We start from the raw sequence: 27,859 nt of genomic DNA, 5'->3' as shown, positions 1-27,859 counted from the left end.
TTGAGATTCCCTCAGAAACAGGGCTACATGTTTGCTTTTTTCATTAAAGGCATGGAAGCTTTAGAAAACTCAAATACAGTATTCAATATGCCATTATTTAGTGTGTGCTATTCCTACTGATTGTTATGTTTTTGTGCTCAGGTATCGAAGGAAGTGATGACGAAGCCCTGATTGCTGGGGAACAGGATGAAGAACTCAGTCGATGGGAGCAAGAACAGATACGTAAAGGCATTAATATACCTCAGGCATGTATTAAAGCAATTCTAAAATTGTAGTAGCAAATGTTGACCCTTTGGCTAAATAAAGCTCCTGATTTGTCATCTTACCCCCAACTGCCAGTGATAGAGGGGAGAAAAGAGGTGTAGATACCTGTGACATAGAGATTTGACAGCTAAGTTCTGGGGCTGACCTTGTCCTGACCCATTATTCTTTACTTCTTGAACAGGCCTACTGGTACATGACCAGGGTTTGATGAAACATGGGTTAGATCTAATCTAACATCTAGGTTATATTACTGGAGTGTGTTATACACGGCACTGCTTCAGAAGAAGGTTTGGAGACTTCAAATGGTGCAGAATTTTGCGGCCAGGTTGCTCACCTGGGCAAAACGGTTTGTCCATATAATACCAATCCTAATCTGGATGCAAATTAGTTTCCAGGTCCAATTCAGAGTGCTAGTTTTGACCTATAAAGCCTTAAACAGGTCAGGACCACAACTGAGAGGTGAGAGGTAAATAGAGGATCTGACAGTTGTGGCAATAGGACTGGTTGGCAGTGCACTTTAAAGAATAGAAGAGGGGACCTCCATTCTCCTCCTCCCATCATAAAAGTGCCCCTTCAGTAAAAACAATTTGCATACCAGAAATGTAAGCATAGCTGAAAGGACGAATTATCCAAGCAAATTTTCCCTGTTTTATCATTGAGTAATGAATGTTTTGAGGTGCTTCTTTCCTTGATAAGCACTTGTGTGCAAATGAAACATATACATGGGCAGGTAGAATTTAAGATATAATTTCTAAAAATTGCCTGTTGGACTGAATTAGCTTTGTGACCTTGCTTTTGTAATAAGGTTTACACATATTTTGTTCCTATAGGTTCAAGCAAGTCAACCTGCTGAAGTGAATAACCTGTACTACCAGAATACTTACCATACAATGCCTTATGGTTCATCTTATGGCATTCCTTACACATATGCTGCTTATGGATCATCGGAGACAAAATCTCACAAAACAGATAATACAGTACCTTTCAAAACTCCCAGTAATGAGATGACTCCTGTTACTATTGATTTGGTAAAGAAACAGCTTAAAGACAGGTAGGGCACACCATCTTCTTAAAATTTAAGACCTGTCCTCTAGGTTCAGTCTGGGGGGCAGATGCAGAATTTCATCAATGGAAGCCCATACATCCTCATTTAAAAAGGAAGAAAACAAACTGTTCAAAAGGCTGCTTGGATTACTTCTCTGGAAATGACCATTTGATCATGTTGAAGATTGGTACATGAAAAGAATGGACACTGAAAACTAATTTTGTAGCCCAGGGATTGAAAGAACAGTAATACTTAGCTTACCACATTATATTTTTATGAGAAGTATAAATCATTCTTTTCTGAATAGGTAAACATTTTAGACAAAGGCTTAACATTACATTTTTAGAAGTTTTAAATGCTGTAACATTTACTGAAAATTGGAAATAACATGGATTAACTGAGCAGTTGCATGTGCTTCTTACTATAAGCATGTGTCGTAATGGCTTGAAGGTGAGTCAGATTAATAGATAAATAATGACACCTTTAATCTAAGGTTAAGTATTTGAGTTAGCAAGTTCTTAATGTTAAGGTCAGAGAAATTGTTGTGCGCTTCCCATTTCTGTTGAGAGCAACTGGGATTCAGGATACTGAGTATGCAGAGGGAAATGTGGTTAGATAATAAATACCCTGTATATAGCATAAGGAGCCATATAAACCGGGGTGCTTTATGTACATAATATGTACATAGGATTCAAACACAATTCAGAAATGAGGTAAAATTGACTAAAGAAACAGCCACTTTTGTGTGTGGTTGGTAGAGGGTACACCAAGGATCCCTGGGTATACTATGCATTAGCTGGAAGAAGAAATAAAAGTAGCATATGTAGTGAGTGTGCAGGGTGCTTTTGGAGTAGAGAAAGATGTAATGCACTCTCCTACTAGGTGGAAAGCTTTGGGTTTATGAATGTTGGGGAGGGTTGGAAAAGCACAGATTTCTGGGGTGGGGTAGTGTGAGGATGGAGAAACTGACCTCCTTGGACCACCAGCCTGTGTATGGGCAGTGGTCAGTAGAGATGACCAATAACACCTAGAAGGCCACAGTTTCCTCATCTCTTTAAAGCTGTCAGTACAGCTTTAAATGTTGTTTCTTGTAGTTTTCTTTACTATAAGAAAAATAGTGCATGTATACTGTAGGTTACAGTATGCTTTGGGATGTAAACGTGCATCCATTGACATTTAGGTTGGACTCAATGAGAGAATTTCACAAAGCAAATCAGCAGCAACATGAGAAGCATCTGCAAAGACGTGACGAGTCTACCAAGGCAATCGAAAGATTGGAAGGGTCTTCTGGGGGTGTTGGTGAACGGTATAAATTTCTGCAAGAAATGCGAGGGTATGTCCAAGACTTGCTTGAGTGTTTCAATGAAAAGGTAAGAATGCAAAATATATTCATCTTTTTCAGTAACGAAGTTTAGTATGTGCTCAGTTCTCTTGTACATGCCAATGAAACACTCGGCACATGTTTGAAGGTTTGGTTTTAAATGTGGTGAAAACAATGTAAGTCATTGTTGGAATACAACAGCGTTGGCATTCAGGTTGTGATGCCACCTTTCTCATTCTTAGAAGCATTTTATTTCTGAAAACCATTGTAGTTCTCAATGATGACTCAGATTCTGGTTGTTTAATTTGCATTTCCCGGTTCCCAGCATAAAAACCCAACAACACTTGAGACCTACATAAGGATTCTACAGACCAGTTTCTTCGCAGCCAGGATTGGTTAAGGAAGGACACTTAAAGCCCAGGTTTCCCCATGGCATATTGGAAACCCAGGCCAGTTTCATAGGAAGAATATACTGTTTTTAAAGCAAGGTTTGAAAAAAGCAGTTTATCTTGCTGATAAGTGTCAAGTGCCAGGTACCCTTTCGTTACAAAGTGTTGTACTTTTAAATTGGATTTCAGGCAGTTCTTTACTAATCTGTACTGCAACTTGCCTTTCCTAGAACTGGAAGGATGTATTTAAAAAATACATTTAAAAAAATTGTTGGGATTGAGCTTCAATCCCATGCACATTCAACCTGGAGTAAGCCTCCTGGAATTCCATAGGACTGATTAACTTGGCATCAGTTTGCACCAAGTTTAGGATGAATTTCCTGTTTCTACTGTTTCATCTTTAAAAAACTAAACGTAAATGAATTAGAATTCTTTTAAACTTTCCTGTGGAGATAATTTGCTATTGATTATGTCATATTGTAAGCTATCTAGTAAGGGACGAGACCACTTGTGCACTGTAACGTGCCATGCACATTGGTGGCACCATATAAAAAAATAAGTTCAATATCTGTGTTAATCTGTAAATAATAAACCTCCTGGTGCAAATAATTTGGAAACTCAGTAATCTGAAGGTAAAGTACCAGAAGAAAATCCAAGGCTTGGAAAATATTGTGCAGTTACAACATAAGCAAGTTCATTATAATCAGGAAAACAGATGGCCATCCAACCTCTGCTTAACTATGACTATGGAGTTGGTTCCATAGTCAAACAGCTCTTACTATTATTAAGATATTGATGTTCAGTCATAATCTGCTGTCTTGTAACTTGAATAGGGCCCTAGCCCCCAGAGCAGGAGAAAGCAATCCATTTAAATAAACAAGTATCAAAGTCTCAGAATGTTTTGTTTTGTTTTTAGATTTTGGTAGAAATGTAAGCTGCAATGGTTTTGGAGTTGTTGGTGGAAGTGTAAACTTCAGATAACTTATTTTAATGCTTATTAGAAGTTTTATTTCCATTTTTATTCTGTATTCCTGTAACAGATTGGTCCCACTAATTGAGCCAGTAAACCTTCAGTTAAATCATGAAGCAGTAGGTTTGGACACCAAGAGGGAGGCGAATCGGATATTTGATATGCAGTATACAACAATCAGCCAGTCTTTCCCTTACCCTTGCATTTCCCTGTATCTCCCTGGAAAGTTTTTTTAAAAAATGTAGTTAGTTGCTTTGGCTTGGATCTAAAGGTATAGTTGTGCAAATCAAAGGCTCATGCCCCTGGTCAGCCCCTGGTTTTTCAGGATTTCCATCCTCCCTACTTCAACACTCAGCATCATAAGCCATACTGTCCCAGAGGTTCCCCCAGTCTTATAAGGAGACTTTCATGGGATGTAGAAGGAAATGGAAGGTTGGAATATCCTATCCTGTGAATAGAAAGTAGGATTCAATCCTGTATTTTTGAAAACTAGTAGTTCTATTCAAGTGCAGAAGTATAACAGTTAAAATATAAATTAAGCCTGCAATGGTAAACTTGGGCACTAGGTAGTAAATCTCATTGAATACAATGGGACTTATGTCTGAGTAAACGTGCTTGGGATTCTGTTGCAAATGAGCAAAATGATTTCAAAGAATGCATCAGTAGGTCTTGATCAGGTTACTCCATTTCTCCAGTATGGTGATCTGAATCCAGATTTCTGCTAGTAAAATTATGAGCATAGACTGTATGATTATGGGTTTGGAACGACTCTTCGGTATGGATGAAAAAACTTTTGTCTAAAACTTAGATTCTTTACACTAAATAGGAAGACAGACAAGGAAAGACTAGTGAAGCAGAAAATTGTGTCGCAGTAACCTAGTTTTCAGATCTCAGTAGGGTGGGTAGGAAACTCGTTAAACGTACCTGAAAATTGCACTATGAACTTGTTGTAGCTAGCACTCTGAATATTTGTGGGCTTTGCTTCATTTTAGTAATGAATTTTTAACTAATGCAAGAAGAGTCCTATTCACTTTACACTAGTGTGGTTGTGTATAATGGATTGTGATGAGCATGTGAGGCAGAGCAAGATAGCTTTGCCCTGCTTGTTCACATAGGATGCTCCTGCTTGTGAAACAACAGTCTTCTTTGGCTATGCACTTGTCTCATGTTTGCTTCTGCCTCTTTCCTTCTTCCCCTGAGTTGGCAAAGTTGAATTGAATATTTTGGTAAAGAATATCAAAGCTTGAATAGACTTGAATTTTTGAGGAGGATTCTGCTTTACTCATGGAGAAATTGTGATGTTCATGGCAGGATGCATTGTGTAGATGTGGTAGTGCTTGCAGGCACTCAGCCTCAGTTGCTGGTGGAAAAATGTCAAGAGTAGCATAACTAAAATAGGTTAAAAAACAACAACCTTGTGTCTAGCATGAACGCTCATGTTTGTAACTGCTTTTGGACTTTTGTGAATGTAAGTAAATCTTTCCAGTTCCTTAATAAACTTTATTGAAAATACATTCAGTCATTGGGTTACAAGACTGATTTTTAAAAATTGCCCTTTATTTTTTAAGAAAATGTTGACTAAAAAGAAGAAGTTGTGCTTTCTGTCCAATATTTAATATTTTTTTCATTATATCACCTCCGAGAGCGATATTTCCTGTATGCAAATTCACTTTTTCCTTGAAATGTTCTGTCTTTCTCAATTTGTAAAGAAAGTTTTTTATTGTGCATTAATATTTCATCAAGTGATCTCATGAAATACTGAGGTCATTGCAAAGTCCCTGCTAGAACAGTTTTTATTAAGTAACAGTTAAAACAAATTTGGAATTACTTGGACTACTAGTAGAGGAAAGAATTAATTAAGGATAGATTCAGATGAACAAGCAGGTGGGCCATAGCAGCTTGAAATCCAACTCCACAGTGATTGCTTGCTTCAAATGGGGAGCTATGTGTAGTGACTTTCTGAATGCACGTTTTAGCCTGTGCAGTATTCCTGCAAATCCAGGTGACTAGGAGTTATGTTGAAGGTGAAGGTGGGGAATGCCTTAAAATCAGGCGAAGGCACCTTCTTTTTTACATAATTATTAATCCAATCTTATTTAGTGACTGTATATTACTGTGAACTGCTTACAACAATTTAAAATCAAAATAATTCGTAAAACGGTATAAAATATTTTTAAAATACAAAAGAAGTTGCTTCTGTCAGGTTTGGGGGGGGTTCCCTAGTTTCTGCACTATAGCCCACCCCATTCAGCAGAGTTGCCCAACACTATGTGGAGCATTTTGGGGTGCTTAAGGGCTGACATGGGGAAGAGGGAATGGGGAAGTTAACTTGGTAATTCTTGTGCTTAACTCTTGATTCAGCACTGTATATTTGTTCTTTGGCTTATAAGTAAACACATGTCTAATAGTCTATGGCAAGTCCAAATTGCCCTCAAGTGATCAAGTAAAGAAGCTTTGAGTTTCCCTTTTTTCTTTTGGCCTACTCCCAAGTGAAATAATTTTCTATTGAATATATATTGTAGGGTAACCTTGTAAATGTTCTTACAGACCAGTAACTTTTGTGGACTTCTTTGCAGGCTTGTTCTTATGCTTTCCGTGAGGTAGCTTGTTGTCATTCTTTTCTATGCACTTTTCTTGAGTTAAATAGCAGTCAGTTGTTAAAACAGTAAAAAGAAAGCGATGCAGCTAAATGTGTAGCTGTATATCTTGGAATAGGGTGGCATCCCATACAGTTAAAACTTGAAGACTTTTTTATTACGGAGTATTATATTTTTACAGGTGCTCCTGATTAACGAACTTGAATCAGCAATGCATCAGCTGTACAAACAGCGAGCTTCCCGCCTTGTCCAAAGACGACAAGATGATATTAAAGATGAATCTTCGGAGTTTTCAAGCCATTCAAGTCAGTCCATCTTGAAGGTTTTTATTATTCATTAAACAACCTTGTTTACATAGTGCAGTTTTAATTTAAAGTGAAACCAGAAAGCATGTCTGGTTTAAATCTGGTAGAAAAAAAATCAGATTAAAGAAGCTTAGCTCAGACTCTATACAGTGCCTTTCTTGTTCTCTGTCTCAGTGATTGAAAGCTATAGCATCTTGCTTCGATCCCTTTTTACACGTTAGATGTGTGTGTAACTGTATGTTGTCTTTTCCTCACTTCCTGAAAGTATTTTTTAGAATGTTCTCTAAACCTAAAAAAACATGTAGGCGATTCTTATCAAAGTTTAGCTTTTGAATAATATTTATTTCTGCAGCTTACAAAAAGCCCCCCACCCACCCAACACAATCTAGGTACAGTTTGCCATGCATGCCTTCATTACTTCTAACATTAGACCAAATAATACTTGTGCTAACATTCCTGTCTTATATGTATTAGACAATTTTGCTAGGACAAATTTGTAAAATAAATTATGCAAAAGTGAGTACTTATAGTGAAATCTTATTCCCTCTTTGATACCAAGCTGGTAGATAACAGTAAAATTCATTCAAAAATTCTCTAGTTTTTGTTTTCAAATGTTCAGTATATGACAACAATCAGATATCAGATTGTAGCCTACAACAGTACTAATTGTCTTAATACCAACTGAAAATCTTGTCAGTTCCTGATACTCTTCAGTATTGTTCACCAAGAATAGAAATTCGAACTGTTTTAGATGTACTAAAGGACTATTTTTCTTTATTTTTTGTATGGAGAGGGGAAGAACTGTAGCTCAGTGACAGAGCATCTACTTTGCATGCAGAAGTCCCAGGTTCCATCACTGGCATCTCTAGGGAGAACTAAAAATGTCCCCTGCTTGAATCCCTGGATAGCTGCTGCCAGTCACTACATACAATATTGAGTTAGATAGAACAATGGTCTGACTCCATATAAATGTTGAACACTAATGTTTTTTTAAACAATACAAACAGTTTATTTATGTTGTAGTTTTTTTAAGTGTTTACTGTTACTGAAGAGTTCTGAGTGATAAGTTAATTGTGACTCTTTTTTTTGCACATAATGATGAAGGCACTCAAATATTTTACCCAATTGGTAATCGCTTCAGAAGATAATTCAGCCACCGCCACTTTATCTGTGCGGTGTGTGGGGGGGTATAATTGACAAACTTATAGATGTATTTCAGATTTATAGGGACCCACTGAGAAAAATCCCCGCTAAAAACACTGTCATTATTGTGCTTCCTGTAACTGGAGGGTGGGTGTTCTAATTTCAGTGTTTGTACTCTCACAGGTAAAGCACTGATGGCACCAAACCTTGATTCTTTTGGACGAGACAGAACACTGTACCAAGAACATGTTAAAAGGCGGACTGCAGAAAGAGAAGCAAGAAGGTACAACAGTATTTAGGTTACATCTATATTTACTGGAATGCATGTTCTGTATGATTGCTGTCTCTATGTAGTATACGGCCTGCATATTCAAGTGCTTGCAGATAAATGATGGGCCACTCGCCTTGCAGGTATAACATTTCTTGAGTCTTACATAGTGTGGCACAGTGGAGGTAGAGGCTGACTGCTAGATATATGACAAATCCCAAACTAAGGCGAAGGGGAAAGTAGCAAAATGTTCAGGGCTGAGGTAGTAGTCATCGAATAACACATGTCCTGTAACATGTCAGATGGCTTCAACTCTGCTTCATTTCCTCTTGAAATAAGGGAGAGCAGGAAAGATGCATCCCTCCTTAAAATAACAAGTACCCTTTGTTTGGGAAAAGCTTGGTTTTCTAACTTCAATGCAACATGGTGTTCTGTTCATTTTAATAGGGCTCGTCGTAGACTTGCCAGAGAGCAGTCTGGGAAGATGGCTGATCACCTTGAAGGCCTTTCTAGTGATGACGAAGAAACTTCAACAGATACTACAAACTTCAATATGGAACGAGGTCAGATTATTTATCTTAATGTCAGAAGTCAAAGTAATATCTAAATCCCAGTATTCTGTAGAGAAAATTTCATTTGATTAGATTGTATGACACTTTAAACCATGCTCTAAGCAGCTTTAAATGTGGAATTATTACCTCATCTGTAGAATGACAGAGGCCAATGCTGCTCCCTGCCATCATCAGCCATTCATTTCAGGCAGCTGGAGAAGGAATTCCAGCCCTAGTCTAACCCTTATCTTACTAGCAAGGAGAACCTCCTGCTGTAAAACACACACACTCACTTTGCAGAAGTCAGGCTTCTTGGCTCATACCATGTTCCTCTTTATTCTCTTTTGACTGCTGCTTTTCTCTGAATAGTCAGGATCAGGAATTTCATTGTAAGCCTCCTTCAGGATGTGTTACAGACAAAAGACAGGGTGTAAGTTTCATAATTACATGTATTTCCTTTGAAGTGGAACTATTCACAGGGGTTTTTTTGCCACATGGAACTACTTCCATGATGCTGTGCTTTCAAGTGATTATCACCACGGGCACACTTTCGAATTAAGTCATGTACTTTCATACATTGAGGTAAACACTGTACAGTAGTTGTAAAACCAACTTCTTTCGAAAAAATAACTTTGTTATGCCATTGCTATAAAAAGGCAGAATACAAACAATAGAAAGGGCTAGATTCAGAGTGAACTGTGTCACAGGGATGGCAGAAGCTGACTTTGTCCCTTCCTCCCCTGGTAGTCCCCTGCTCCAGCACCCTCTGCTAAGGGTCTAGATCCTGTTGAAAAAGGGGGAAAGGGAGGGATCCCTAGAAATTAGGAAAAGGCTACCTCCCCATTTCCACTCAGCCACCACCATAATCCACCACCATTTAGCAGGGTCCCAAGCCCCTCAGTGAGAATATTTGCAGAGGACATAGGAGACTGCTATGAGGAAGGAAGGGTAAGAAGGTTGGCTCTTTGTGCACATTCAGCTCTGTATCTGACCAAAGCGGTATAGATATTAACAATTTCTTTCTAGTATATTTGCTTGAAAGTTTGCCTGAAACTGCATTGCAGATATAAAGCAGGAGATTAATTTATGCTGTTTAAAATACTGTTACCCTAGATCGCATTTTGAAGGAGTCCAGCAAAGTTTTTGAAGATGTGGTAGAAAACTTTTCATCCATTGACGCCATTAAGTCGCAGTTTGAAGCATGGCGTTTCAAGTATTCGTCTTCTTACAATGATGCTTATATTGGCCTTTGTTTACCTAAGCTATTAAATCCTTTAATAAGACTTCAGTTACTTACCTGGAACCCTTTGGAGGTGAGAGAATGTTGAAACATGCTCACTGTGTTCTGTTTGTTAAGGTAAAATGGTTACATAGAAGTGATTAGAAGCCTGGGATCTGAGGGCCTTACTGCGAGGAGTTACAAGGAGCCAGACAGAGGGTCTTCTCGGCAGTGGGGCCATCCCTGTGGAACGGCCTCCTGTTAGATATCAAGAAGTTAAATAACTATACAACTTTTAGAAAACATCTGAATGCAGCCCTGTATCAGCAGTTTTTAAAGTTTAATGTTTTATTATGTTTTTATATGTGTTGGAAGCCACCTTGGGTCATAAATGTCCAAATGGTGGGCCTGAACTACAGAAACTAGCTGCTTTGTCAGCCTGCTGCGACAGTATATTGATGGCATTGCAGTGCAGAACAGTGGCTTCTACAACTTGATCAGCCTTGACGCAGTAGTTTGCAAATAGGTGACTGAAAAAAACATGCTGACATCAGTGCCAGTGCAGCCTCAGAAAAGATGATGTGCTCCTGGCACTACAAGGACATTCTGAAAAGGAGGCACCTAGCCTAAATGTTTGTACTAACATATTGATAGAGTGTTCACACTTGATTAGTATTTTGTTTTAAAAACCATATTTATAGTGGCAATGTTTTATTTTAATAGGATAAGTGCCAAGACTTTGAGAGTATGCTGTGGTTTGAATCTTTGCTATTTTATGGATGTGAAGAATATGACCAAGAGAAAGATGATGCTGATGTTTCACTATTGCCTACTATTGTGGAAAGAGTGGTTCTGCCTAAATTAACAGGTACTTTATAAACATACAGTCATTTTAAAAGCACAACAGTTTCTAATTTTTTAGCAACATCATCTTAACACTTAGTTCTGAGAAGTAATAATTCTTTTTTGTTGTTGTTAGTACTTGCTGAAAATGTATGGGACCCTTTTTCTACAACACAGACATCTAGGATGGTAGCCATTACCCAGAAACTAGTAAATGGTTATCCATCAGTGGTACATGCAGAAAACAAAAACACACAGGTAAAAAATTTTCTTTTATCTTTTTGTAGGACTGGACTGCTATGTCTGGTTGCTACTGTTAAGACATTTACTCATGTTTTGCACTTAGTCCTAAATTAATTTTAAAATAGAAATAATTGTAGTTCCCTTGTGTTATGTAACTGGTAACTATTTAGGGATTGGTGTGTCACAGTAATATGTGTTGCTGGAATGATGAAAATCTGTAAACAAACAATAAATGTCCATAAAAATGGCAAAAGTAGTTTCTGTCCATCGTCCTCTCTTTATGCTCCTCCCAATGGAAACATGCAGATGGGGACAGATATACCCCTGCTTTAAGTCATTTACTTAAATACACTCTGTATACACTCTTACTGTATACACTCTTGTATACAGTGGTACCTCCGGTTGCGGACAGGATCCGTTCCGGAGCTCCGGTCGGATCCCAAGGTTTCCGCAACTGGAGGGACCGCTTCTGCACATGCGGCAGCAGACCGCTTCTGTGCATGTACAGAAATGGTAGACCGCTTCTGCGCATGCGCGCGGTGCAGTAGACAGCTTCTGCGCATGTGTGCTCTGTGAAACACTTCCGGGTTTGCCACTTTTGCAACCTGAAGTTTACGTTACCCGAGGTGCTACTGTATTATTTACTACAAAGCTCAATGACTACGCTCTTTAGTGTTGAAATGCCGGATTATCAGAACAACTTCCAAGCACTGAACCACTGGCATTTTAAAAGTGAACTCTTCATTTACTGCATTTGCAATTGTTTAAGATAAAACCTATTTTGGAAATAAACTACTTTTGCCATTTTCATGGACGTTTATTGTTTGTTTACAGATAGTTACCTTGGTAATATTATCTTGTGTTGATTGCAGTAGTCATTGTATCACTACTCTGTTCATTGCTTTATTGGAATGATGAAAATAGCAGACTGCAAATGAGAGTTGCAGAACTCCTAAGAGAGTTTACAAAGGTCCCTGATGGAATATTTCATATAACACCAGGAGAGGTTATATTTATATCACTACTGTGCCCATGGCTTAATGCTGCCCACTAAGTTAAACTCTCTGAATTGTGATCATTTCCAAAATATCTGCTGCTACTCCTTCAGAAACACCTAATCAAACGTAGCTTAGAAATTGCCAGTCATATTCCAGATGTGAATAGATGAGTCTGCTTTTAAAGAAAACTAAAAACTTATTTATCCCCTCTTTTAACTGAAAATCTGTTGTCTCCAGGAGGCTGCAGCAAGAGGCAGAGAAGCACAATTAGATGAACAAAATCCTCTCGCAGTCAATTGCATCCAGACCACTGTTTTTAGTGACTTTTATGGAACTTGTTTCTAGGACATGCTGAAAACAAATCCTGTCCTTGTAGAAAAGATCTTCAGGGATCACCTGAAGACCCTGTTTTGCATACACTAATTCAGTGCCTCCCATTTTTTTCAGAATTTAGTGTGTCCCATTTCTGCTAACTTGCATAATTCAAATTAATGGAAAATATAAAGTTGGTAAAAATAATCTGGTATCATGACAGACTTCTCTAGCACTAGTATCTACTGGGATATTTGGTTAGATTTGTGCTAAAAAGAAATTTAAAATTTTTTAACTCTTTCAGACATTACTAAAAGGCCTCTTGCTTAGAATGAGGAGAACATTAGATGATGATGTATTCATGCCACTTTATCCCAAAAGGTAAGATTATTGGTTTGCAGAATCTTTTAGTATTATGACAAAATCACATCAACAGTTCACATCATCTATACTACTGAAGTTTAAATAAAACTTTTATTTTTCAGTGTCTTAGAAAACAAGAACTCTGGTCCTTATTTGTTTTTCCAGCGGCAGTTTTGGTCTTCAGTGAAGGTGAGCTAGCAAACAGATGAAGTTTCAGACTTAGGAGCGCTACTGAAGTTTACTTTTGATAACTGGTAACTGACTCTGAGTGTGAAGTGAATTTGCTTGTGGAAGAAAGTAGGCATGCTGACTCCAAACCCAGCATTGCTGCATTTGTGACCTTAGCTCAGGGTCACCAACCTTTTTTGGCCCCCAAGCACATTTCAAACCAGCAAAATTGTGGGCAGCGCACACACCTGCAACCATGTATACACCACAACCTGTTCTGCGTATAGTAGAATTATTTTAAATCTAACTTTGGGGAGGGCATATGTGTGCTCATGGGTCCTGTTTTGGACACTTGTCTTAGATTATCATGGTGCATGGCTGTCTCGTTGCATATGTTGGATTCCAAAGGCTGTGTGTATGGAAGACCACATACGCACTATTCTCTAAAGCCTGTGCTCTCAAAACTCCTTAGACCACACAGCCTCCCACAGGCCACATCCGCAAGTGCCTTTGCCGGTCTAGTATGTGTCCTTGAACTGTCATGATGCCTCTTGCTTGTCTGGAAGGAAGATGGAGAGGAGTGTGTGGGGTGTGTGTGTGTGTGTGTAAGTTCTGACATTTGTGTGGGTGGATTGTGACCTACTGTATAAAGGTAAGAGTCTCACCCATTGTGCTGCTCACTTTTGTACCTGTCCCCATCCACTACTGATAAACAGCACCTGCAAGGTTACCTGTAACAGAATGCAGCCCTTTGGCATAAAAGGTGTCGTCATTCCCCCCCCTCCCCGCCCCATGCTTATTGTAGCTTCCATCATCCCTGATCATTGACGATGCTGACTTGGGCTTATGGGAGTTGAAGTCCAACATCTGGAGGGCCACACATACTCCATCCCTGTTGTATATTTAAAGTTACTGTATATACGTGGTAGCACAAGTGCATTTTTGAAAGTGCTAATGTTACATGTAGTTTTTAACTATGAATTATTTATACAGTTAAAGAAAATAAATTTTTGAGTGTTCTGAATCTGAAACATCAATAACCGTTTATAATAAGAAATTTGAAATTCATGAGGCATAAAAATCCAGGGAACTGTTTGTTACTAAATTTCCTAGATCCATTTTCATCAGGGTTGAGGCCCAGTTTTGGCACAGAAACTGCTTTGTCCTGTATGATTACCTATGTTAGGAGAGAGACAGGGGAAATGTGTCCTTGTTAATTCTCCTTGACCTCTCAGTGGTTTTTGATACCATTGACCCTGGTATCCTGAAGTGGCTGGCTGAGTTGAGGGTAGGTGGCACCGCTTTGTGGTGGTTTCAGTCCTACTTGGATGATGGTTTCCAGAGAGTGATGCTTGAGGAGCACTTTTCAGCCCCATGAGCCTTCAATGTTGGGTTCCTCGGGGTTCACTTTTATTCCCCATGCTGTTTAACATCTACATGAAACCACTGAGTGGGGACATCTGGAGTTTTGGAGTACATTGTCAGCAATACCACAGACAGCTCTATTCCTTTAAACCTGCAAGTGTGGGAGTGGATGTGCTGGACTGTTGTCTTGCCTCAATAATGGACTGGATGAAAGCCAATCAAATGAAGCTCAGTCCGGCTAAGATTGAGGCACTTTTAGTGGGTGATTCCTTAGACTGGATGAATGGGAGGTTCTGTCCTCTTGATGGGGTTACACTCCCTCTGAAAGAGCAGGTACTTGGGCTTGGGAGTACTTCTAGGTCTTACTTTTTTTTAAGCTTTACTTCTGGATCTATTGCTGTCGTTTGAGGCTCAGGTGGCCTTGGTGGTGCAGAATGCCTTCCATCAACTTCATTTTTTTAAAAAAATAATATTTATTGATTTTCCAACCATTTGAACACAATAAAACAGAAAAAGCAAAGAAAAAAAGAGAAAAAACATAAGATTAACAAAACAAGACGCAAACCATTTAAAACACAAAACAATTTCACTATCTTAACTTTCATTCCCTTATTTCCACGACCTCCTCACGCCTCCCTTTCTGTATTCCACTTCTATTAATTGTTTCAGCAATTCCTTTCCATCTTCCTCTGTTTTCTATCCTATAATTATCTTAACATATTCTAATCTTATTTTTCCCTTTAATACTCTATTTCTATTTATACTTACCGTATTTTTTGCTCTATAAGACTCACTTTTTCCCTCCTAAAAAGTAAGGGGTAACGTGTGTGCGTCTTATGGAGTGAATGCAGGCTGTGCAGCTATCCCAGAAGCCAGAACAGCAAGAGGGATCGCTGCTTTCGCTGTGCAGCGATCCCTCTTGTTCTGGCTTCTGAGATTCAGAATATTTTTTTTCTTGTTTTCCTCCTCCCAAAACTAGGTGCCTCTTATGGTCTGGTGCGTCTTATATAGCGAAAAATACGATAATTCCTTATAACATTTCTACTAAAGTATATAACTTCATTCCAACATTTTTCTAACATTCATTATTTTTACAATATTTCTATACATAGTCTTAAACTTTTTCCAGTTTTCTTCCACCGACTCTTCTCCTTGGTCTCGGATTTCTGCCAGTCGTTTCCGTCAATTCCATATAGTCCATCAACTTCATCTGCCATTCTTCCCAGATAGATAAATCTTGTGTCTTCCAGTACTTCACAATGAGTATTCTTGCTGCTATTGTTGCATACATGAGACAAATTCTATCCTTCTTTAACACCAATTGACCGACCATGCCCAGGAGAAAGGCCTCTGGTTTCTTCAAAAGGGTATATTTAAATACCTTTTTCATTTCGTTATGAATCATCTCCCAGAGTGTCTTAATCCTTGGGCATGTCCACCAAAGGTGAACTCTAATCCTCAAATTCGTCTGTTTTTCCTTAAATTCAGTCATAGCAAACGTCAACTTATGTTCATCAAATTGCCTCTGTAGGGCTGGGGCTCTCTTTCTCTTTCTCTCCAGTTGTGTTTCTGTACCTTCAACAGCAACAGCTTTTTCCTTGACTTCCTCCACAGCTTGCCATATCAAAATAGGTTCTTGTATCAATTTCTGGGTGGTTTCTGTATTGGTATTGTCCATACTCCCTGCATTCAAGTCAACCTCAACAATTGAAACATCCACCTTCGCATTTATCCTGTCCATTTTCCTGTGAAGCTGATCCAATGAGTCATTTATCTTATATAATGCTGCCACCAAAGCCTCTTCTGTCGACATTCCTCTTAGTTTCAAATATACTAGTATAGAGACAGCAACAAAAAGAACAGGAGGGCTTAATAATAGACCTCTCCTGGATTGTTACCAAGTCCTCCCAGACCTTAATGTTTTATCAACAGTTGACTGGTCTGTTTTTCCTCTTCCATTTACCATAGCATTTGAAAGATTCAAGGTCAGTCCCAGAGTCTCACGGTTTTTAACTTGCAGCTGGAAATTCCCCTAGTCCAACTCTTGTAAATCAACCAGTTTCAAAGGCTTCCACTAGGGCGAAACAGTTTCTATTTGTAAAAGTCAATAGTATCCTCTTTTAAACAATCCGAAGTTAGTTTCAAATTAGTTTCAATTTTCAGTTACTTTTACTCCTTTTTAAAGCAGCTGGAAACAGTAGAAACAATGTATTTCTCTTATTTAGCTAGCTGTCAATGAACGTTCTAAGTGCTGTCAATGAACATTCCAAAAAACGTCAGTTTTACTAGCAGCCCATTTCCAGGGTCAGAGCGGCGGTGTTTTAAGCCTCTTCGCTCTCTCCCGCAGGCATACTCAGTCCGCAACTTCCCCCTCTCTTCTCCTGCCTCCAAGGGGGGGTTTAATGTTCTTTACCGTTGGAAATTTGATCTTTTACAAAAGACCTTTCAAGACTCCAGCTTGCAACTTCATTGCCTCAGTCTATTTACAAAAAGGGAAGGCGGACTTCCTGTTTTGAACCTCCCCGTTACGATACCAAATTAAACTTTTAGAAATCCAATTCTTCCGTTTCAGCTCTGCTCACGGGTAATTACTTTAAAGTCAAATTGTCCACAGGAAAAGGTCAGCGCTCTCCGGCAACAGCTATGCGGCTTCGCTCCATGGAAGAAGCAGACGATTCGATGCACTGCGCCGCTCACCCCACGTCGCTCCGGAGCCCCCAAAACCGGGGTTCCCCGCGAGTGGGGGAGGCGCAAAAGGTGCCCGCCGAATCCCACGTTCACAGGCTTCTCCTGCCTGTGATTTTAACGGGTCTCCACCTTCGCCGTGGCGGCCAGACCCAGATTTCCACGGAGCAGATTCCTCCCGGTCAGAGGAATTCTGCCATTACCGGAGGCGCCTCCCCCGGAAGTCTCGCCTTCCATCAACTTCAGTTGGTGGCCCAGCTGTGCCCCTATCTGGCAGGGATAGCCTAACCGTCTCTGCTCTGATAACCTCTATGTTAGATTACTGCAATGCTATACATGGGGCTGCCTCTGAAGATGGTTCAGAAACTTCAGCTGGTGTAGAATTCAGTGGCCAGGTTGCTTACTGGGGCAAGATGGGTTGAGCATATAATACCAATCCTGACCCGACTCCAGTGGCTGCCAGTTAGTTTCCAGGCCTAATTCAAAGTCCTGAAGTACTTATAGCATGTATTCTCACTCTGGAATCAAATTTATTTCTGTAGCTGGTCAGTCATTGTGGCTGCCACATAGAGAATTTTGGCCACTTTTCTGATGGCAGCAGTACTTAATATTTCATGTTTTGTGGTTTATAGGTTCCCATAAAAGTACATATTGCTTGAGAAAAGAAGAATGCGTAACTTCTTCTAATGGAAATCAGTAGTATCCAGGCTTAATTTTGACTGATTTGTACTACAGAAATGTTAGGTTTGGTTATTTGTCCCTTCAGGCTAGAACAAATTCCTGCTCCAGTAAGAGAGCTAGCAGTCCTCTTTAATAACACACAATACCCCTTTGCAGAAAATATGGATACTTATGGCTCATATAATTCAGATTTAAATTCTGTATTTAAAATGGAAATGTTTTCATTCATTGATAATTATCTGCAGATGTAAAAGATGTATATTTTAATAGTTCTGCTTTTTATATTCAACTTTTTATTATCTGTGTTCAGTTATTAGGAAACTTTCTGCAGTGGCATGGAATCCTTTCCAACAAAACCTTACAAGAGTTATCAATAGATGGATTGCTAAATAGATACATTCTTATGGCTTTCCAGAATTCTGAGTATGGAGATGATAGCATTAAGAAAGCTCAAAGTGTAAGTAAAAGTGTAACTTTTAATCGTTCATTTATATTGCTAAGCATCCTTTTTAAGTGACCTGATTTGCATGTTCACATGAAATCATGATTTAAAGTAAACTGTGACTTAACATGAAGGATCAGCATCCTAGTACACACTGCTCAAAAGTTCATGCAGTCTTGTTGCTGCTGTGTCACAAACAAAAGAAGCCGAAATCCGTTCTGTCATGTCACCTGAAGCCAGACTCATCGTTTGTTTTTATCCATATAAAGCATAAACATTACCCATGGTTTGTTCTTGGCTGACCACCTGTGGTTTGTTTTTCCCAGTTGCCTGAGTCATAGTTCAGACAACACAACAAACCAGCTGTGATATGGCAGAAGCAGGGAGGAGCTTTTCTGGAGCTTTACAGCAATGTGCACTAGAACAATATTTGATCGCATTAAACCATAGTTTGTTTACATATGATGTGTGAACCAGGCCGGTATACTGCAAATGTATTAAGATGCTGTGCTGTGTAATGGCTAGAAAGTTGGGTATAAAAGTGAACAACAGTCCACACTGAAATCTCGGTTCAGCCCTGAAGCCTGCTTTAGTGACCTAAGCCAAGTCACTATCTTTTCTGAAATATTTACATAGCACTGTTTTGCAAAAAAAATTCGAGAACTCCACATATCCTGCTTTCTTGACTTAGTGAAAGGATAGTACAGCAAAAAGCTTACCACACCAGCCAGCCACAGAAACTGCCAGGTTTTATTTCTAATTTTTTTATGTTAATGTTTTCTTATATTATCACTTACACAGAGATCACTTGACAATTATAAGACTTTGGGTTTGTCCATGTTTTGGGTAAAATAAATAAATTGATATCAAAGGATATCAAAGTTTTTTATTGACAGTTGCTGAAAGGTGATATGAAATATTTTAATTAAATCGTGAATCTGGCCAAGGACTTGTTAATATTTTTGTACAATATGAATGCATATTAGGTGCTTTTATGAATAATAATAAACAATGATAAAAATCATGATAATGAAACCAGCCAAAATGGTAGAGGTTCACATATATATTGCCTTTCAGAGTAAGCTCTTTAAAGGCAGATTCCTATAGCACAGATGAAATTCAGCAAACTAGCAACTAAAACACAAAAACAGCAAAGTCAAAAACAACAGACTCAGTAATTGCTGCTTCAACCTTATACTCTAAACCACTCTTTTCTTCTCAATTCTATAGGTAATCAGTTGTTTCCCTAAACAGTGGTTCACTAATCTTAAAGGAAGTAAGACAATATCACATCTAGAAAACCTCTGTAGATATCTTGTTCATCTTGCTGATACAGTATACAGAAATAGCATTGGAAGCTCTGATGTAGAAAAAAGAAATGCAAGGTAACCTATCTTTAACACTGTTTCAGTTTAAAAAGTAGTGATTGTTTTTATTGTATTATTTTAGGTATTTATTTACCATTTGTTAATTTTATCACAAATTTCAAGATGGCTTTATAAAATATAATCAGGATTCAAAAAGCCATAAACTAGGCTTTGCAGGAGTCTTTCCCCATACATCCCATAAACTGTTGTTAAGTTGAGGAGGTTGGTTTAGGATGACTGCAGGGGTGGGGGGTGGGGAATCTGAAGAATCCTTTTAAGTATGAGAGTATTTTAGATTTGTACATGAGACTTTTTGGATCTTAACAAATATTATTGTAATGAAAATTAGCATGTGTATAGTATATTTAATTTAAAAATCACAAACAGCTTGATACAAACATAAGTGTCTTCCTACTGTTTGTGTGTACCAGTACAGCATCCTGGTTTATTCAGTACCTCATCTTTGCATATCAGACAGTTGAGTTTTACTGCAGATTATTTATTAATCTCCTTTTACATGTTTTAAGACGATTTACAAATAAACTCTAAAACAGGTAAACAGTACCAAAATATGTCCTAAAGGTACATTAAAAACAATACAGAATGAACACCTAAGGCAGAGACCTTTTCATAAACTGCTTAGAGGTTTTATTTACAGTTGGGTGCTATAATATTTTTTAATAAAAATAAAAATCCAGGTGGAAAAGTTTGTCAAAACAGTATCTTCAATTGTTTCTGAAAAGTACAGATGGTAAGTTGCAAAAAGCACTAACTAAAGTTCTTCCCTCTCTTCCTAGGGAGAATATAAAACAGATAATAAAACTTCTATCAAGTATTCGAGCACTGGACCATGCTGCAACAGTTGCAAATGATCATAATGTGAAAGAGTTAAAAAATTTAAGTGAAGGGAAATAAAACTTTGTTAATTCTGGGCTTTAAAAATCATTCCTGAGGTGTAATTTTGTACATATGTAAAGTTTTCTTATATTGTAAACGATTGTTTTTAATACAAAGTGCATTCTTATATACAGCATCTGTAAGAGTATTGATGTCTTCAAAGTGAAAAAGAAGCCAGGAAAACTGCATCTTGTTTACAAAATTTTTATACTACATGGTGGCCATCTAGTCACTAAACTGCCCATTAGTTAATAGGAAATTCTATACTGTAAAATTCATTTAACTGATCTGCAAATATTTATATTCCCATAGTTATATGTTTGAAATAATGGTTTATTTCAAAGTAAGATATTCAGTAATTTGGTAATAAAATTGGTCATAAATATGTGAATATAGTATGACCTGGGTAAGAGTAAAGAAGTGTCCAAAATTGTAACAGTGTTGTTTGAAGTGTATGTACTGGTGACAAAAATAGCTGAAATTTCACAGCTGCATTTAGGTAATATTATGGTCACAATTAAAACTCAAGACACTTCATTGTATAATTTTTTTTATTCCTTTAACTCTTACTGGCAATATATTTTCTCACAATTTAATAATTCAGATTATTAACCCTCCCCCATGTCCACATATTTGTTTATATCCTATGGTCACAATATTGACTATTCCAAAATGTTGCATTGTTTAATATTTAAAGAATAAATCCTTTTATTTTTGAGTCATGGCTTGCTACTACTGAGATTAGTTTGAATTCTGAAGAATATTGTCACTGTTGTAGATAGTCTGCTTATCTTCAAGTGTAGTATATTATACTTGAGAAAAGTAGAAATTGAAATATTAAATAACTTTGGATCATTGTACTTGATGATGCTCCTGTCATGTGATGTAAAGAAAATATTAAATGTACAGTCTGCTTTTTGAACACTGAATCATTTTATGAATTTATTACATTGATTATTTTCAGTTATAAGGCCAACCAACATCAAATTCTCAGACAATAGTATTAATACTACAGCCTTTTTAAACTGCAGTTACAGTAAACTATGGTTTAATGGTACACCTTCCACCACCCTGCTAACAACAAACAAGTCGTGATCTGGTGTAGCAGTGCACTAAATCTAGGATCATGTCGTTCCCCCCCCCCAAAAAAAAACCCCCAAAGTAGTTGATTACTAGTCTTGTTGGATGGATGTAATATTAATCCAGACCATGGTTACCCCCCCCCCCAACACCCAGCAGCATAGCAACAGAGTGGGGGAAGAAGTAAAGTGCTTCAAATTTCAGCAGTGTGCATATGCTTGCTGCACATTTATATATTTATTAAATTTGCTGCAAGCGTATGCACACTGCTGAAAACATAATCAACAGTCTAGCTTAACTGGGAACTGCATACAGACAGCTGGGAAAATCTAATTCTGGCACTGTATCTAACCTTCACAGTGTTAAGTAACTTGTGTCATCCAAAAATAGAGCAAGACTGTCCTAAAGCCTTTCGCAATAAGAAGGTTGAAGGCAAGGGGAGGCAGAAAAAAAAAAGCTAGACTGCAATGATAGACAGTTATTTGCAACATTTGTAGCCTGCCTTTCAAAAACAGTAGGAATGGATTTTACCTTGAAATATTTTTTAACCCCTATGTACGTCTACTGTGAAGAAAGAGTTCAGTGAGGCCCACTCCTAGGCAAGTGACTAACGGACCGTAGTCTACAACTATTAACGGTTATTAAGCTCAAATAGTCACGGTATTCAGGGGTCACAGCAAAAAAATAATTTTGGCTGAGCAGTCCAGTGTCGCTTTAAAACACTGCAATAGAAAAGGCTTAGCATTTAGGATTCTAGTAGTAATATAGCCTTGACAGCCAGATCAAACATTCTCAGGAGGTAAATATTTCAACAGCAAAAAAAAATAAAAAATTGCAAAGGGTAGTCTGAAATGCTATGTTTACACGTCTAGTACCATTCAGGAAGGCCCCTTGGGAAACGAGGCAATTGCCCCTTGTATTTGACCGAGTGTGTCTGAAAACCGGCCGTGGGTGTGATTCATCAGCAGCCAACCTAACTAAAGAGTAAGAACCTGCTCCCAGCAAAGGCACCGGGGAGGAGGAGTGCTTTTATTATGATGATGGTTAGTCATTTTAACGTTCGTCGTGCCTTCTGTCAACAGGACAACAAGGCTCGGCACAAGCGCCGCAGCCTGTCATACGACAGGTAACAGAAAGAGATGAGGGTGAAAACCCGCTGCTTCGGCGTCTACCAAGCTGAATGAGAGACGTTTCTACTCGGAGGTAAGCCCTACTGAGTTCAGTGGTTCCTCTCAAGAGAGCGTCCCTCAAGCCGCGGCCTCAGGGGCGAAAAGGGGGCGCTTATGTAAGGCGCCAAAGACGCGCCGCCGCCTTGGCGAACGGCTGGCACGAAACCCGCCCGCCCTTTCGGCGCTCGCGCTGCCCTCCGCTCCCCCTCCCCTACCTCCGCACTACTTCCGGTGTGGGTGTAGGGGGGGCGGTGCAATGCGGAAGCGGTGGCCCTGCCAGAGAGGAAGTGAGGCAGCCGCCTCAGGCAGCGGCACGAAGAAGCGCCCCTGGAGGTGGCGGAGGAGCCGGTAAGGGAAGCTGAGCTGAGCAGGAGAGCAGGCGAGACGTCAGTATATATTTCTCTCTCTCTCCTCCCCCCCCCCCAAATCCTCACACCACTTCCCGCTTTCTCCTGCCTCCGTGTAGACAAGCCTAAGTCCCCGCGGTGCGTAGGAAGCCGGAGCCACCTTGGCGGGGCTGGCGAAGGGAGAAGGGAAGCGGCTCCCTCGGCACAAGATGGACGCTTCTTGAGCCGCGCCGACACCCACACGGCTCTTCCTCGGTCTGTCACGGGGAGGGCGACGCGGGTTCGGCTCCTATTATTATTATTATTATTATCATTATCATTATTATTCTCCCTTCGCGGGTGCCCGCTTTCCCACCCACCTACTGCAGCAGAGTGCCTGTCGAGGGAGCCGAGCCGTCTGTCTCGCTCCCTCATAACTGTCTGCAGACCGCGAACCTTTTCCGGTTGCTTCGCTTTCCCCTTTTTGCCCCCGCCCTGCCCCGCTTTTTCTTTTCCCCCCTGGAAGCGGGGGAAAGAACCCCTCTAGCCTTGTAGAAACGGAGGCCGGGCATGTTGTGGTGGCAGCAGGCGCTCTTCCTCCGGGGCGAAGCGGGGGTCGAGCTTCGCTGGGCTGCCACTCCCCCTCCCCGGTCCTGGGGAAGCGAGGGGGTCGCTTTTCCTCTCAAGCGGGTGCGGGGCCAAGGTGGGAGGTGGGGAGAAAGGAACTGCCAAGGCAGGTGGCTGCGGGAAGCGTCTCTGCACTACTTCGTATTTTTTTATGTAGCATCCCCGTAGTGTTGCTTTCACTGCTCGAGACAATCGCTTAAAAAAAATAAAATACGCTGCTTCCCACCCACCCCTTACTGCTATGATTACTAATCATTTTTCTCTCGGTTGTGTTCTATTGAGCAACCGATTACCGTACTCGGTGATGCGGTGTTTCCGTGATAACAGATGACAAGGGAATAAACATTGAAATGCTAGAAGCAAAATCACTGCTTGGCGCTCTTCTTATAACAAAGATGTTTTGGATACAATTAAAAAGAAATCGTTAGGGGTTTATGAATATGTATGCATAAGCAGCAATGGAGAGGGAGCGGTTGAGGCTGCTTGCTGGTATACTTTCTTGTACAGAATAAATAAAATACACATGGGATGTAATTCATAAAAGGAAATAGGGTGATAAATTGGTTGCTTCTAGTTTCATAGCTGAATATTGACATTAAGTGCCAAATTACGTGTTATGTGCTCCTGGTGTGCTGCTGATAGAGGCCAGGAAGTCTGATCTGTCTGGGTATGGATGTAGAATAGGTGTTTGTTAACTATCCTGTAGCAGAACATACTGAAGCAAATATAGTATCATTTTCTAGAACTGAGCCCTGATGATCCTTAGCTTAGGTTAAGCCCTGACTGAGCAGTTTGATTATATGTGGAATGCACAATTGTAATGAAATATTAAACCCTTAATTTGTGTTTTTAAGCTTGCTACACTTAAAAACAAACATAATCTGACTCTTAAGGTATTGTTATTGTTACTCTTATTGTTTTTTAACATCATTGATTAATTAATTGCCTTCTAAACAACCATCAAGGCAATATACACTGAAAATAATTTATAACAGTTAATGACAGAAAACCAACAAATGCATTTAAAATAAGACAGAAAACATACAATGCTGACATTTATCCAAGCCATAAAGTCTTTAAGAACAAAATGCCTTCAATTGTTTCTGGAAAGTGCAAAATAAAATAAGTTTTGCCTATTTATACCTCATGACCTTATTTGTCTCATTTGGTTCATAGACCATCATAACCTTTGGGTTTTATTTCTGTTTATTTTTTTCTGCTTGTACTTCACTGCTGTGAGCTTTCTTCTGGGAAATGGTCTTTTGGTGTTTGCAGCTCATATGATCCAAGAAGAGGCACAGGAAAACTTGTTAGATGTCTAGCCTGCACTTGATATGGTTTGAGATGCCTTCTTGCAAGTAGATATCCTTGGGAGGAGGCAAGGCAGCATGCTGATTACAGTGACAGGTTGTAGCACTTGTGAATTGTGCTTGAAAATTGATAAGATACAGTGGTGCCCAGCAAGACGAATGCCTCGCAAGACGGAAAACCCGCTAGACGAAAGGGTTTTCCGTTTTGGAGGTGCTTCGCAAAACGAATTTCCTATGTGCTTGCTTCGCAAGACGAAAATGTCTTGCGAGTTCCTGCGGGGTTTTTTTCCTTTTTCCCCCCTTTTCCCCAAGCTGCTAAACCGCTTATCAGCTGATCGGCTAAGCCGCTTAACAGCTGATCGCTAAGCCGCTTATCAGCTGATCTTAAGCCGCTTAACAGCTGATCGCTAAGCCACTTATCAGCTGATCCGCTAAGCCGCTAATACTGTAGCGCTAAACCGCTAATGGGCTTGCTTCGCAAGACGAAAAAACCCGCGAGACGAAGAGACTCGCGGAACGGATTCTTTTCGTCTTGCGAGGCACCACTGTAGTGGCAAATTGGAGTGTGTGCCATTAGTGGATCACCTCATGAGTAAGCATTTTTAAAGAAATGTAGCAAGCTTGTCAAGAATAATGTTTCTTTAATGCCTGTTTATCCATTGTAAAATTATGGAGACATTAGTATGTGTTTTGCATGGTGCTGATCCTCCTACAAAATATGATATGCAACTGTAATTAGGAATGTCATAAGATATGGACTACACTCACTTTTCTTGAGTCTCTTGGGATATATTCTCAGAAAGCAGCTGATGCAGATGCACATTTAGGTTGCACTGTGGCAATTAAGAATCTGATGAATATTTAGATACCGGTATATTAATCCATTCCAAGAACTTGCTTGTATGAGAACTGTATTTTTCTCATGAAGCAGTAACATTCTATCAAGATGACAAATAATGTTGTAAAATATTAGATTAATTCAATTTATGTACTGCTTCTCACACAAGAAATCCCATAGTGAAGCTATTTATGTGAACAGCATGCAGTACGCAATAACATCCATTAAAACAAAACAAATATACTAAAAGTATTCTTCCTCAAAAATCACCCCCCAAAACAGCAACAACACCCCAGCCACTTATTATGGATGAGTATTAAAAATAAATAACCCAGACAATATGCACTGTCCAGATGCATGAGTTGAAATAATTACAAAATTAGAGTAAACAATAAAAATAAGCCAGTTTGAGAACAGTACCCAGTGAAGCAGTTTTTTTAAAAAAGCAACAACCAAAAGAGACATTAAAGGGGGCATGTTGTTGTTGCTCATTAAAAGGTGGCTAATGATGAGACCAAACATACTTTCTTTGGTAGGGTATTCCATTGGTGACTTCCTCCTCATGCCCCCCCCCCATGTACCATGGTAGCACATAATGGAGCAGGGTGGTAGACTGTTCAAAGGTTTGGCATATTGCTATGATGGGTGAAGGAGATTCTTAAAATGCATTGGTTCAAAGATGCTAAGGTTTAAAAGGTTATAACTACACTTTGAATTGAGCCCAGAAACAATTGGTAATCAATGCAGGTAATATACAATCAGAAAAGGGCTGTAGCTCACTAGCAGAGCATTTGCTTCACATTCAGAAAGTTCCCGGTTCAATACCCAGCATCTCTAGGTAGTACTTGTAAGGTCATCTATCTAAAACCATAGAGAGTTGCTACCAGTCTGAGTGAAAAATACTGAGCTAGATCAACCAATGGTCTGATTCTATGTAAGGTAGCCATTTATGTTCCAAGAGCGACATGGATCCGTCATGTTACAGTCAGTAGCCAGGCAGTTGCATTCTAGTCAAATCAGAAAAGCCCTTAATTGTCTTTGAAGGCAGCTCACTATGAGGCAGCCTGGAAGTGAATAGGGCACGAGTGACTGTAGCCAGTTGCATTACATAACTTTTTATATTTCATGCAAACATTTATCACATATACCTGTATGATAAAAAACATTTATCATATATACCTGTAGTATATATCTGTTATTCAACTGAAGTTGATTCTGTTAACTAATCCTGATGTAGTTCTTGCAACATGGGAAGGATGCTAGAAGGTAGGCATATTAAAAACACATTCCAGCAGAGTTCTTGGGTTCCCACTAGTAGAAATTAATGCAGCTGTGCCAGTTGGATAGGTTAGTTTCACACTGCTTTAGAAATGATGTCTCTGAATGTTGAGAAACTTTCACTAACACTTTTTTTTGTACTTTGTTACACAGTTCTGCCTCTGATAAAGGAAAAATGGCATTCAGTAAAGGTTATCGCATCTATCATAAGCTAGACCCACCGCCATTCAGTGTGATAGTAGAAGCTAGAAACAAGGAAGAATGTCTCATGTTCGAGTCTGGTGCTGTGGCTGTTCTCTGTAAGTAGCAAAACTCTGCAAATACAAGCAGATGGCTAACTTAATTAAAAAACTCCTAATGCTAAAAAATGAAAACAGATGAAGAAATGTTGAGTCACCATATCTGTTGTGTCAGTGATCTAAATGTCCTTTGAATATTTCCTGGTCTTTTTTGCTTAAAGGTGTTTTGCCCTACTATATTTTTCAGAGTAATACATTTTTGAATTTATTGCTATTTCTTGAAACTTGCCTTAAAAGTCTACTTATCCTATTTGTAACATAAGCAGACGTAAAGGTAAACTGTGGCTGTTTAGCATTTTTGAGTATGAGCCTTGGGCTCATCTTTCCTCTGGTACCCTCCAGTGTGCCTGCAGGAACATCAGAACTTTTCACATCTGTTTTTAGCTAGGCAGTTCAGCATTGTGTTCAAACCTGTAACCTAGAAGCTCAATTCAACTGGAAAGCTACACATGCCTCTGAACGGTGTCTCTTTTGGCATTCCTCTCTGCAGTTAGTG

At 39.3% G+C, this 27,859-nt stretch overlaps 2 protein-coding genes across 10 annotated transcripts in view; both read left to right on the top strand.

Annotated features, from left to right (window-relative positions):
- The window catches only part of PAXBP1 (PAX3 and PAX7 binding protein 1), a 28,548-nt gene extending 7,190 nt beyond the window's left edge, over positions 1-21,358 (top strand). For both annotated transcript variants that reach the window (XM_081003582.1, XM_081003581.1), the window contains exons 5-18: positions 142-245; positions 1,095-1,315; positions 2,490-2,679; positions 6,768-6,891; positions 8,218-8,317; positions 8,750-8,865; positions 9,967-10,166; positions 10,796-10,940; positions 11,052-11,173; positions 12,773-12,849; positions 12,954-13,020; positions 18,041-18,187; positions 19,403-19,557; positions 20,337-21,358. In XM_081003582.1, the coding sequence (XP_080859708.1) occupies positions 142-245; positions 1,095-1,315; positions 2,490-2,679; positions 6,768-6,891; positions 8,218-8,317; positions 8,750-8,865; positions 9,967-10,166; positions 10,796-10,940; positions 11,052-11,173; positions 12,773-12,849; positions 12,954-13,020; positions 18,041-18,187; positions 19,403-19,557; positions 20,337-20,454 (1,886 nt within the window). In that variant the 3' untranslated portion in view covers positions 20,455-21,358. The remainder of the gene's footprint in view (positions 1-141; positions 246-1,094; positions 1,316-2,489; positions 2,680-6,767; positions 6,892-8,217; positions 8,318-8,749; positions 8,866-9,966; positions 10,167-10,795; positions 10,941-11,051; positions 11,174-12,772; positions 12,850-12,953; positions 13,021-18,040; positions 18,188-19,402; positions 19,558-20,336) is intronic.
- Positions 21,359-22,919: 1,561 nt separating this feature from the next.
- The window catches only part of SYNJ1 (synaptojanin 1), a 48,012-nt gene continuing 43,072 nt past the window's right edge, over positions 22,920-27,859 (top strand). For 7 of the 8 annotated variants that reach the window (XM_081003511.1, XM_081003512.1, XM_081003515.1 and 4 more), the window contains exons 1-2: positions 22,920-23,033; positions 27,218-27,363. In XM_081003511.1, coding sequence (XP_080859637.1) covers positions 22,942-23,033; positions 27,218-27,363 — 238 coding nt within the window. In that variant the 5' untranslated portion in view covers positions 22,920-22,941. Of the gene's footprint in view, positions 23,072-27,217; positions 27,364-27,859 lie in introns of all 8 variants that reach the window. The other variant, XM_081003514.1, reaches the window with a different exon arrangement.

This window comes from Podarcis pityusensis, assembly GCF_964106645.2.
Source record: "Podarcis pityusensis genome assembly, chromosome: 4".
Lineage (NCBI taxonomy): Eukaryota > Metazoa > Chordata > Lepidosauria > Squamata > Lacertidae > Podarcis > Podarcis pityusensis.
The sequence above is the reverse complement of the archived record's forward strand: the minus strand, read 5'-3'. Positions and strand labels throughout refer to the sequence as shown.